General features: G+C 36.8%; 1 protein-coding gene across 1 annotated transcript; it reads right to left on the bottom strand.

Moving 5' to 3' along the window:
* Positions 1-263: 263 nt before the first annotated feature.
* LOC145785484 (dymeclin-like) lies at positions 264-4,465 on the bottom strand. Its single transcript, XM_082597133.1, has one exon. It carries the CDS (start codon positions 4,364-4,366, stop codon positions 2,282-2,284), a length of 2,085 nt encoding a protein of 694 aa, XP_082453259.1. The 5' UTR covers positions 4,367-4,465; the 3' UTR covers positions 264-2,281.
* Between the last annotated feature and the right edge of the window lie 9,530 nt (positions 4,466-13,995).

Here is a 13,995-nt window from a genome sequence, read left to right as displayed (position 1 = left end):
AGGCGATTGGCGGGTTCCGGCTCTGGAGCTGGTGCCAAAACTCTTCGTACAGCTAACCTAGCCCTTGTTCATTCCACCGCTGAGTACTGCGCACCAGTTTGGTGTCGTAGTTCTCACACCCACCACATTGATAACCGCCATCAACCACGAACAACGTACTGTGACTGGATGACTGCGTTCCACTCCGACGTATAATATAAACAGGACCTAATCTTTATTATTTGTTGCAGACTACGATGAAGAAGTCACACTTGTGTGGCGAAAGCTCTATATATTAATAATTTTATTTTTCTCATTTGGTGTGATATTATTTACTTTATTTCAAATGTTTTGTCACACTGCGCATCCTATTGGATAATCAGTTGAAATATGAGAATGCTTGATGAAAATTTCAGTACGGTAACGAAGTTTTGTCTTGGAATAAAAAAGGTTGGTCTGGTTTTAACATGCAAGCAGTCGTTCACTTTTTATCTTAATTCATTAGAAGCAGCATTTGAGAGCGAAAAACATCTGGTAACACTTTTACTAAACACACAATTCTCAAACTTATAACTTTCAAACTTATAGTTAGGTTTTCGTGCACGCGTATATACTTTAACAAGCTGTGCATTGCGTAATAATGCTCTGAATCTTTCACAACCAAGTCACTAGCAAAATAATTTTTCTGATGACATAGTCAGATAACCATTCCAGTAAACCAACATCAAACTGTACATTACGTGCGTGAATATAAACGACTACAGCGTATGCTTGCATAATGTGTACAACTGTACGTAGCCTATCATTAGCACTATCGTAGTAACAGATATAAGCGACTATTTCGGTGAACAAATATCAAGAGAGCACCCTGGGTAACATCCATTTAATGAAACTTTCCTTATGATAAAAATATAATGCGACTTCAAGGCTGAGCAATACCATGCTTGTCGCCGATATAAAAAGATTCTATATTCGACCCACTCTGTAACAAAGTTTTCGATTTAAAATTTGTCAGTCGTTTCAAATCTGTTCAACGGTATACATACAATCAAAATGCGCATGTGATTGCGGTGGCAAGAAGCATGCCGATATACAGTAGCTTCACCATACGGTGAGCACAATAATCCAATACAATTCTATTATACAATGCCATATTTAGAAGGAGAACAATACTGTCTCAGTTAATTAATAATCAGATACAGAATACTCACCTATTGTTGACAAATACTTAAAAAAACATTCAGTAATGTAAGAAAGATTACAGCGAAATTGGGTGGCACAAAATAATTTTTACAAAAATGGAACTTTTACCATTGAGGTGTTAATAGAAATGTCTGGGTTTGGGGGTACCAATACAAAACTAATCTCAATCAACACTCTTCCCTCAAAACTATGCGCACTTGTTGATATCGTGGGAAATTTCAACGGTTTAAATAACATTTATGAAAATAAATCAAACGGTAAAAATACAATTAAATATTTACTTAATGCAAAGAAATTGATTTCGTAGAACCTTAAATTAACCAAATGCAATAGAGGAATTAGGTCGGTCTATAATCTTTGTCACTCAAATCATCAAGGGATCATCGTTACACGTTTCAAATGTATGTCGCTATAAAAGCAATCTTGCTGTGATTTCAGAAAAATCTATTTATTGTTATGTTCAATCTTGTTGGTTATACTGCTTTGCAAGTAGTCGTAAAGCATGGGACATTGGGACAAACCTCCAGAATAATAAAAGATTCCATACTACACTTTTTTTCGGACAATAGACTTGTCCGACATTTAAAAATAATAGAGCTTCGGTAGAGAGTTTGTCTTGTTGAATGAACCATAGGCATATAAATATAATAAACTTGATAACGTTGCTCGGCTTCGTATGCCTATAGTTCATTTAAAAATAAGCATAGCCTAGTTTAATTGGTATTTGCAACATAGTAGGCCTACAATCACTTTAACAATATAAAGTTCGACGTGATGTAAAAGTTGTGGCCAGACTTTTTTTATATTCACACAGAAGATTAGAGTTTTGTACCGTATGTTTTGTAAAATCTATTTAAACACCTGCCATATGTGTGTGGTCACAGAGAACTGGAGAAACATTACAATGCGCAGCCATATCGATTAACAAAATTACGATACCACTTTACCAAGGGGTGTCAAGCATCAAGACAAGCAAAATGATACAGTACTTATCATTAGTATGTCTCCATTCTAATGCATTCACAATTCACATTTACAACATAGCAAACCAGTTGAAGAAAAAGTGCATTCGATTTTTCTATTCTACGATAGTTCTTTACTATTGCTCAAGAGAGAACAGCTGAACGCAGCCAGGGTTCCAAAATATTCCACTTTTGTTGAAGGCAAGCGACCAAACATAAGGAACAAAAAAATCTTCCGGTGACTCTTCCTCGATGTAACGAAACTTTAGCTCAGGAAACTTGTGCAAATAATGAGTGGGAAGCTGTACTGTTGCATCGTCTATAACCTGGTGGACCTCTTCAACAGTCATTGTCTGGTGGTCAGTTTGTTTGAGCCTTTCAATGAAAAATACAATTATAGTCTCAATATTTTGAAGAACGTCTTGAAATTGCTGGTGTTTTTTCAATTCTTCAAAAGCTTCATGCTTTTGCAATAAAGCGTAAATTAAGTTGGAGTTATGTTTCAATGTTCCAGCAGTAAAGCAAGAGTTCACTATTTCTAAAAGCATCCTGATCACTTCTTCAAGGACATGAACATCATCAACGTAATCCCGTTCAGGCTCCATGACCACACATGATTGATTTTGAAGAGGAGCTGGCTCTGGGTTCGTCGACATCAGAGTAAGTTTTTGAAGATACTGCTTGTGCCTTTTGGTCAAAGCAGCTATCAGTTCAAATATCCTCTGAGCTGTATACGAATGAATGCAGCGGAAATGAGACGACATGTTGGCTAAAGCAGCAAGGCAATTTGTATGCAGGTAGCGATCTCGTACCTGATACATGTTGAACTGGATGACGCGTAACACAACAAGGATTATGACATCACCAAGGGTGACATTTGAGAGAATTCTATCTGTGTACCATGGCACGGATGACAACGTTACTTCATGGACACTTCTGTTGAAGTGATCGTCTTCAGTTAAAATTAACAGCACTATCAGAGCCATGTATATATGATGTGAATTTTGTGTTGGGGCAACGTATAGAATTTGCAAAATAGGCAAAACAAGGCAATCTACATCAGTTTTGGAAAGAACATAGACTTTCATATCAGGATTGCCATGCAGTAGGGAATATAACATTAAAGTGCTTGTTTCCTGGTTTTGAGTTGCACATAATGTAGTATACAATCTTGACAAGTTGATGTGAAATGATGGTAATCGTTCCATTGTGCTTGAAGACGCAGCACCTTTTTGTCTTCCCTGTAAATGTCGAAACGAGTACAGCGCATTCCTGTACGTGTTCTCTCCAAGTGATTTGTTGGCATATTGGACTTTACTTTGGTGATTGATTAAAACTAATGTGAGCAACGCACTGAGGTGTCCCAGCAAAGCAGATTTTCCAAGTGATGATGATGCTGTTGCATCGTCATTAGAACGCATTCTTAATACAGTTTTCAGACCAGTCGCAACACCATAGGCTAATCCTAAAACAAAACTACCACCACCTGATTTCTCTTCTGTTTTTTCCGGACAAGGTCGCTGCTCTATGAAATTGGTCAACATAGCATGGATGAACGCATTTATCAGAGATGTTTCGATTGTTCCATAAAACAGTCGATAGATAGCACCATTGTGTGAAGGCGACGGTACAAACATTTGGACAGAAAGTAATATAATCAAACATTTAAGAGCTTCAACATGCAGTGTATAAGTTAACTTCAGAATAGGTACTGTAGTAATAATATTCATTAACATGGTTACAAAACCATGAAGATGATTTAAGCGATCAGACTCTTCAAATACCGAGCCGCTGGTCAGTTCCTTTTTTCTTTCTGCCAAAGAACAAGCTTCAAATTGCTCCATCATTTTGTCTTCCGTCATATTTTCAACAGAAAACTTACACAGTTGTCGAATTATATATAGGGCATTTCTGGTTTGCCACACAAAAATTTCATCTTCGCATTCTGTTGACGATTTTAGTTCAGCAGCTCGTGACAAGAACACTTTTATAAGAGAAGTGAAGTTGCCTGTACGTTGGTTGTTAGCAAACAAGGATTCACAAAATGATTCAGTTACTTCCTCAAGTAATATAGCATCTGGTCTATCTTTCGAAGTAGGAAGAGTGAATGAAAAAAGCTGATTCCAAAACGGATCATGTTCTGTTATGGCATTGGTACCAGAAACTCTTTTCAAATATTCATTTTCACGGAGCTGTGGCACTGAACTACTGCCAATACCCATATCTCAAATCTTAAATTCACAAACGTTCTATAGGTATTTTCAGATAATACTGAGAACAAGAGTGAGAAACATGATGGTGTGTACCAAAACAAGGTTACATCTGGCCTAAGTAAAGAAATTAAAAATATTTAAATGTTTCAATATGGTTAAAATAAAATTTTAAACCAAAGAGCTATAAGTTTTTGTACGCCATTCAGACTCTTTTCTAAAGTTACATATATAGTGAAATAAAATGAGCAAAAGTGCAATAAACAATAATATTGCCACAATAATGTTTTGATCAATCAATACAAAATCATATCTAGAGTCAGATATAAACTTCAAATAAAATCTTTGAAGCCCTGTACATTGAATGTATGTATACTCAACAAAAGCTCGGTTGATTCTGCTCCCGACTTTGTGCAGGAAGAAATGTCAAGTTGCAATGATTTTGCTCTAAGAGTGTGCACTAGCAACACGTTAAAAGACTGCACTCGATTCAGGGCATCTAATTGATAGAATACATCACTGACTACAACATTTCAAACGAGCTACTTTTCTTTTGTATATAACTTATAATATATATACATTAAATTCACTAGTGTATTATAGTACCAGTCAAAACTAAAAAAAGATTTGTATAATGCCATCTGCAAAATCAAACGTTGGCAAGAAGATGCTATGTTTCAATAGAGTGTTATGGCATCAAATACCAAAAGAAACATCTTACAACTGTTTTTAGGGATGTTCAATTTCGATTTTCGATTCGATTAAGGTGATATTCGAAATTCGTTTTTTGTATCGGACATTTTCGAAATTATAGCCGCCCTTTCGGCTGAACGCGGTTAAAAGTAACGCGAGTGGCGCGAAATCTGTCTTGTCGCATTTTGCAAGCGAAAAAAGACTTCGACGCATGCGCATCGTCGATCACGTGACTATCACACGCTCTCGCGGGTCCAACGGCCATTCCTGCACCAGGGATGCCAGGTTGGCATTTTTAATGTCAAATTTCACAAATTTTTCTCAAGAATGAAGATAGCTACGGTAGGTTGTGCAATAGCAGAAAGTGTAGGCTGAGCTTTGTCGCAGTTTTATCCATTTTTGCGGAATCCATAGGCGCCTAAGCCGTGGGGGCAGGGCCGTAGCCAGACCGCAGAGCAGGGGGGGCAACTTTTTTTAGGGGGGGCCGAAAACCTTTAAATGGGTAAAATCATTATAATTGTAGCTGTTGCTCGAGAATGTTGAGATTTTGCCAAGGGGGGGTGAGGGCCCCTGCTGGCTACGGGCCCGCGTGGGGGCTAGGCCCCCCACGCATATTTCTGTGTGGGGACAACTTTTTATGCTGTATTGATGCATAAAACAATAGATGAACTAGCGATCGGCAGCAGGAAAACACTTTTTGAATGCAAACCGCAACAGCTTCGCAATAAATAATCACTAGAACAAGTTACGATGCTACAATCCAACACCAGACAACAAAATCTGTCATTTTTACATTGATTTAATGTCGGCAGACATTGGATCAATGTAAAAAATGACTGATTTTGCTGCCTGGGACATTTTGCTACGTAGACGGAGCGTGCGTTTAGCTTTATGCGCTTGCAAACATACTCGATGTCGCTTTTCTGCACTCTGCAGGGTCAAATCATTATAATTCAACAAGGGGTGTAACCCAATGTCTCAAAAACTCATGAATTTTTGATATAAGTTGCACTTGAATGAGCTAAATCTGATAAAAGAAATTTCAGTGAAATCCATCGAGAAATGGTGGAGCTACACTGATTTGATTGTACCACTAGAGGCGCTGTGCGCAATAAGGTAAAAATACAAATATTGATAAAATTTGCAGTTCTAATGCTAGGAATGTGGGGAAAACTGGTAATGTACCATTTTTGGGGGTGTAGAATTTAAAAATGAGGTCAAATTAAGCAAAAAAGACTTGCAAATGGGTCAAAACTGGGACTTTATTTTCAAAAGTGACCCATTTCAAGCGCATGCCCTCCGAAAAGGGGACGATGTTTCGAAAAAATAAAAATAGGAAAATGACCTTCGGAAATCAAGGAATCATGTCCAATATTCAAAATAGGTGCCCCAATGCGTTGTAAAAAAACTTGTAAAAACTGTATGAAAAATTGTAAAAACTTTTCATGTTTGAATCTGATCACTAAATTACAGTATTTTGTGCTATTTCAGAGTTTTTTTTATTGCAATTTTAAAAATTTGAAATTTGTCTATAAAAAGCATTGGGGCACTTATTTTGAATATTGGACATGATACCTTGATTCCCGAAGGTCATTTTCCTATTTTTATTTTTTCGAAACATCGTCCCCTTTTCGGAAAGCACGCGTTTGAAATGGATCATTTTTGAAAATAAAATCCCAGTTTTGACCCATTTGCAAGTCTTTTTTGCTTAATTTGACCTCATTTTTGAATTTTACACCCTCAAAAATGGTACATTACCAGTTTTCGCCACATTCCTAGCATTAAAACTGCAAATTTTATCAATATTTGTATTTTTACCTTATCACGCACAGCGCCTCTAGTGGTACAATCAAATCAGTGTAGCTCCGCCATTTCTCGATGGATTTCACTGAAATTTCTTTTATTGGATTTAGCTCATTCAAGTGCACCTTATATCAAAAATTTATGAGTTTTTGAGACATTGGGTTACAAATTACAATTTTTTTGTTGAAATATAATGATTTGACCCTGCAGTGAAATGTCGCAGCAGTGAATCGCTCGCTGTGAAAATGAACTTGAAGTGTTTGAGATCCCAGCGACCTCGCCTCCAGCGAAGCGATCGTTTTCAAAAGCTGGCCTGACCGTCACGAAGCTGAGATCCCGACTGACGGGTGACCATGTCGATCAGCTTGTATTCTTAAACACCAACATGGGCCTGGAGCTGTAGACGTTATTTTGTGTTCTTTTTTCGCAAATTTCCATGGCTTTTTTCGCGTTTTCTAGCGAATTTTCATGGCGTTTCTTTCAATAAAATCACATTTTGCAGTTTGGTGAATAGTTGTGATATTCGAAATCGAATTTCGGAAATTGAAAATAAATTGAATTTCGAATTTTCAAATAATCGAAATTGAACACCCCTAACTGTTTTGTTATTTTACTGTTATGTATTATGTTAAGTGTTAGATATGATCTGTGTTTTAATATCTTTGTCAAAGATTGTATGTATATTATTTTATTGCATGAGACAAGAATGTCCATATTCAAAGCACACAAAAAAAGAAAAATACAAAAATAAAAGACATAGGATACAGCAGGGATGGATCCAGCCTCTAATTTTTGGGGGGGTGCTGCTGAAATCTATTTTCATTCAAGGAGGTCCATCAGTGTGGCACTGTCAAAATGTGTCTCTGCTGTATTTGGCATACTCATAAGCATTCATGTTGTTAATACAGATGTTTTTGTTTAATATTAATAAAGACCTGAAAACGAAGAAAGTGTGTATGAAAAATCAAGTCTTAAAAACAAGCATGAATAAAAAACACTTATGGACATGGTATAACAAAATTCAAGAACGTGATGAAATTTTGGGAAATATTCTAAATTTTAAAAACATGAGCAGTACAAAACACATGATTATTTCCATTGGTACACATTCCATAATCTACACAGCATCAATTCGTTACATGCTGATATAAAATGCTATGATCTATCAAAATATAAAGTAATACTAGTAGACAGGGTTGATCTCTAAGTGGTCAAAAAAGCGATTTAAACCTGGTATTAACCGGTGAAAACTAGGTTTAAACCAGTCAAAACTGGTCAAAACCCAGAAAAATATTTTTATGTAGTGAATGGTCGGCTACCCGGGCTATTATTTATTTATATATTTATTTAGGAAATATAAAAGCAGTTGTGAGTTGTGACCATTTTGATATGCAGGCCTCGAAAAACTATCCTGTCTTTAAATTTTAAGGCATCTTAGAATATGCATTTGCATTGTTTTCTTTTAACTGGATAAAATTTGATGGCAAATGTTTTTCATAAAAAAAAAATTGTTGGAATAAATTCTTGTATATACTTCCGTTGGCTGTGCAAATTGTTCATCGTTCTACCAAGCATTTTTTGGTTCATCAGAAACTTATTTTTAGAATTTGAATTTTCTCAATAATTAAAATAACCAACTGATTGAAATATCAAAAATATATAAACAGAGAAATTGAATATTTTTTGTTCCAAATCCAGCATTTAGGTTATTGTTGATCAAAACAAAATATAGTTGAACATCATTACTAAACATGGAGGGTAATATTTTTAATTCAATTGAAAAGCAAACTTGAAATGATTCATACACTAAAGGGGTTTTGACCAGTAATAGGTGGTCAAAACTGCCCGGTTTAAACCAGGTTTAAACTGGTTTTAACCGGGCGTTTAAACTGCCCCGGTTTAAACCGATCAACCCTGCTAGTAGTTCTAAATACCATTAGTTTATTAAAATAATAGCAGTTTGAAAAAAAACTGAATAGCCTATTAGTTGAAGGGGCCAAAAAAGATTAACATGGCCATTAGAGTGGTTCAAAAAAATACAATTTTCTCGGAATCTTCCTCCACAAGGCTTAAAATGTGCCATTTCCCCATAGAAGTGCCCTTGCAAAAAATTAGACTGATTGGAAGTCGTTTAAAGGTCAATCAGATTTTCACTTTTTTACCACATTCTGCCTATGCCAAACCCTATCGCACACAGGCCGATATTGTGTACAAGAATTACAGAGGGGGAAATGCCCGCTATCACCTTGAAAACCACAGCAGAGAATGAGCTAGACTTCTATATGATGCAGAATTAAACTTAGTGTGTATGTAAACAGATTTATTAACTTAACACCCAACAAAGCAAAAATCTTATTTCCATACTAAACTATCGGCAATTCGGCATCTACCATTATTATTGAAAAACACTCGAAACCGGCAGTAGTCTCATCAGTCATCACTTCAATCATTTTCATGAGACTCAGAAACAGTACCAGTACCTACTGCAGTTAGTAAGCATCCACAGGAAAAGGTTTCCGGTGCCAACCAAAGCAACCCTTAATCTCAACAAAGCCTGAAATGAGACTGTGACGAAAACAGTGGCCGAATGTCATATCTGATTTAACACCACAGTCCTTGATGCTAACATTGTATTTTAATTCATTTATCGTGATATGGATGTCTCTTTGTGATAAAAGCAAATTGTATTATGCTTAAACTTATTTAACCTGTCAAAATAATTGAAGTGATGACTGATGAGACTACTGCCGGTTTCAAGTGTTTTTCAATAAAAATGGTAGATGCCGAATTGCCGATAGTTTAGTATGAAAATAAGATTTTTGCTTTGTTGGGTGTTAAGTTAATAAATCTGTTTACATACACACTAAGTTTAATTCTGCATCATATAGAAGTCTAGCTCATTCTCTGCTGTGGTTTTCAAAACAATAGGGGGCATTTCCCTCTCTGTAAGTCTTGCACACAATATCGGCCTGTGTGCGATAGGGTTTGACATAGGCAGAATGTGGTAAAAAAGTGAAAATCTGATTGACCTTTAAACGACTTCCAATCAGTTTAATTTTTTGCAAGGGCACTTCTATGGGGAAATGGCACATTTTAAGCCTTGTGGAGGAAGATTCCGAGAAAATTGTGTTTTTTTGAACCACTCTAATGGCCATGCATTAAGTGCAGATTTCAAGTTGATGCTTTGATGAAATGTGTCACTTGCAGTGTTGGGCGCGATAACTCATTTTTCAGTTAAGCGATAACGATAATCGATAAACGAAAAATGCAGTGTTGGGCGCGATAACTCATTTTTCAGTTAAGCGATAACGATAATCGAAAAAAGCGATAACGATAAACGATAAATCAAAAACAAGTTAAGCGATAACGATAAACGATAAATTATCGCCGATAATGTCTGATAACGATAATTTTATTTTTTTGATTAGCGCTGCCCCATCCCATGCAGCAAGAACTGTTTTCATCAACATGACGAAAAATCGAACATAATATACTGTAAAGGGACAAAACTTTTTGTAAGTTATGCATGAATAGAATCGCAACAGCGGCAGTAGGTATCGAATCTTCAACCTCTTGATCCAGAATCAAACCACTGAGGTAACCGCCGTGCTTATAATTATGTATACCTTCAGATACCAGTTGGATGCTTTTATTAATTGAGTTACTTTGCCGCTTACGTGCAGTAGGCAAAAAAAATTAAATCAAATAAAACTACCATAAAAAATTCCAAACTTTGTATTTTGCTTTCTGCAGGGCTGTTTACAGCAAAGCCAGCAATAATTGAAAAAATTCCAAAAAACACCAAATGCTTGAAAATTTATCAGTAATCTTAAGCGTTAGGCTATTGGTAGTAAAAATGTGCATACACTGTGAAATCCATCAAGCTTGTGAAATTTGATAACGGATTTGCCTAGCGCCTTATATATAGGACGGCTTTTTTCTCAAAAAGTACAAACACAATTAGGAAAAAAATAATTGTGATATGTTTTTTAGGTCATAATTATGCAATATTTAAAATTTCCGAAATTTTTTTTAAGTAGCCTACCGGTACTTTCACTTTCGGCACAAATGGGTTAACTTTTTAAGTTAAATGGCACTTACGCATTTGGTTATTGTTTTTGGATTAAAGTTATATCGCCAAGCTAGAAAAAAATCGATCTTACAGTCTATAACCGATCTTGTGTTGTTATTGTGTGTGAATTTTGTCTTTTAAACTGAGTTTGTGACGTAACCGCACGTCTCAAGGCAAGTTCTTGCAATTTTAGTTAATCTACTCATCTAAAGATTTAATGCACTTAAAACAGTAAGTTTCATGTTTTGACGAAAAAGATTTTATTTTTTTACGACAATTACTAAAAACTAACACTTCCAACGAAAAAAGAAAACACAAGAATAAAATAATTGATCGTGAGGTGGCGCGAAAGACCATGTTTCCAATGTAAAAGCGGCCTCGTATTGCGACACTTTCACAAACCACTTGCCAATTTCTGTCGCTTCGCTTCAAAGGAATCTGTACCGCCTGTGCGCTTACATTTTAATTGTAAAATTCACTCGCGATTGCCGATTGCAGTAAAACAACAAGAGACTTGTTGCATGCATTTCATTGCAATTTGCAACTCTAAAAATTATTGTGCTGTCAGGGCCGTCGCTGCAAGGGGGCGTGCCCCTCCCCTGACAACGACCTGTGCATACACACTTTGGGCACTGAAGAAGAACTGGTTTTAATTTTAGTTTTATTAACTAGGTGGCTGGTAAAAATATTACTTTTTATGGTCTTTCCACTTGTGCGTTGATCCGAAATAAAATTAATCGGCGATAATCAAATATTGCCTTTGGCGATAACGATAAACGATAACTGAAAAAATAATTGAGCGATAACGATTAGCGATAAAAATTTATCGCCGATAAATTATGGGTCCACGTCTTTTAGGCGCAGACAGTTAGGCGCTGGTCTAATAGGCGCGCACACTGTGGCGTCTGGATATTTAGGCGCGGAGCACTGTGGCGCCCGGTCATTTAGGTGCTATTCCTAGTAAAGTCTGCAGGTTGTATCACTATCAGCTTGGTAGGTAGGGCAATGCTTTCACACAAAATATTATATTGAACAGAAAAATATCTGGGTGAAGCTGCTTAAACCGGCAATGCTTTTCACACAAAATGTTATATTGAACAGAATAATATGTCATGGCTTCCGTGAGTGAAGTTGCTTAAACCAGCAATGATTTTCACATCAAATGTTATAAGTTATTGAACAGAAAAATATGCTGTTTGTTTAATGCGCGTGTTCGGCATTTATTTGTTGTTAGTCCTGGCTTGCGTCGGCGAAAGCTTTATCAATAAATTATTCAAGTTTCTGAACATGTCTGAGTTCACTTTTAGTTAAGTCAAATAATAACCACACTACACATAAGTAAAAAATATACCGTACCGTCTGTAGGCTACGTAGCCTATATTGTAACGTCTCTATTCTACCGTACCGTCTGTAGGCTACGTAGCCGACATTGAGTCTGAGCACTGTATTTGTGCATTGAAAAGTTTGGTAATTTGCTACTCCAGAAGTACGTGTCCTGTGGAGATCAGGTAGTCTACTGCTCCAATTGCCCTGCATATAAGCCCATGTTGGATCTGAGCACTTCATTTGCACCGAAAAGTTTGGTAAGTTTGCTACATCATAAAGCAAAGATTGATATGGCAGCTTCGACTATTTCAACTTCAAGTAATCGTGAAAAAATTGCTGCTGGTGGCTTCATGTATACATTTGATAAAACGAGTGTCGATAAAACTAAGAAGTTTTGGCGTTGTATTGGTCGAAACGAGGGATGCAAAGTTCGAATTCACACTGATACTACAACAAACGAGGTAATATGGCGTGGGCTACGTAGCCTAACTATTATTAAACAAAGTCTTATTGATGTTGCAATTTTCTCGCTAGAAATTATTCTTCAAAAGGCACTGAAAGTTCATTGGTATTAACAAAGATATTTTAAGCTAAGCAGTAGGCTATCACTAAATAAATTGCTGTGAACATAGATTAGTCTATTGGCAAGAAGGCATGTTGCAATCGTAGGCTCAGAGGTGGGCAAAAAGTAGCGCCGCTACTTTGGAAAAATTGCCCACCTCTGCGTAGGCTACAAGGCTTTCTAGTAGTAGGCTACGGGATGCGAAATTGTCTTCTAGGAGTAGGCAGCGTTAAGTAATAGTGCATTCAGGTATTTTTTAACATAAATGCTTTTCTTGACTAGGTCAATAGTAAACCAGTGCTTGTGTGTTAAATGACTTTCAAAATATTTAAAAGCCCACAACTTTGATTAATTAATGCCATAATGTGTGCAAACTTGAGATGTCCAAAGCGATTAAACTACAGCCTGAAAAACTGTAGCCTACATTAAAAACTATTACCGTAGATAGATTTTCCTATTAATTCACATGTAAAATTTTTTTACACGCGAATGAGTGGTTTTTAATCAAGCTGTAATTGGTCGAGTGATCTATCGGGCTACAGTGCACAGTTTGTGCAATTATAAGTTTATGGGCCTACTTCTACTGTTGCCTTGTGATACTCTGTAGTTTGCAAAGCGGGCTGGAAAAACGCTAGATTTGTTTTCAGATCATCAAACAAATCAATCGACACAACCACGATTCCAGTGCCATGACTGTGGAGATTGAAACGGCGAAGCATCATGTCAGGGACCGCGCCGTGGCAACCTTAGAACAACCTGCTCAAATGATCAACGAAGTCATGGCTTCCGTGAGTGAAGCTGCTTTAACCGGTATAAGGAAAGCTAGTTTAAAGCGAACAATACAAAGAAAGAGGAATAGTGCAAGCGGCGTGCCGCCCAATCCGCAAACACTGGAGGAACTTGTTATACCTCAGCAATACCGGTCTTACTGTCCAGTTTCTGGGCAAGGTAAGTAAGCTTGCTCTCTAAAGCAATAGGCCCATAATTAATAGCTGATTACTTCATGTCTTGGGCGAATTGCCAACGCAGCTAGTTGTAAATGGTGTATTTTTAGAAGAAAACTTTTTACTGCACGACACGGGTGCCGCCACAGGAAGCCGGAGAATACTAGTTTTCGGAAGGGTAAGCAACCCAACTGATGCTAATCACCTGTTTATGGATGGAACGTTTAGCATCACACCACCT

Source organism: Aplidium turbinatum, chromosome 16 (genome assembly GCF_918807975.1).
Source record: "Aplidium turbinatum chromosome 16, kaAplTurb1.1, whole genome shotgun sequence".
In the NCBI taxonomy this organism is placed as follows: Eukaryota; Metazoa; Chordata; class Ascidiacea; order Aplousobranchia; family Polyclinidae; genus Aplidium; species Aplidium turbinatum.
The sequence above is the reverse complement of the archived record's forward strand: the minus strand, read 5'-3'. Positions and strand labels throughout refer to the sequence as shown.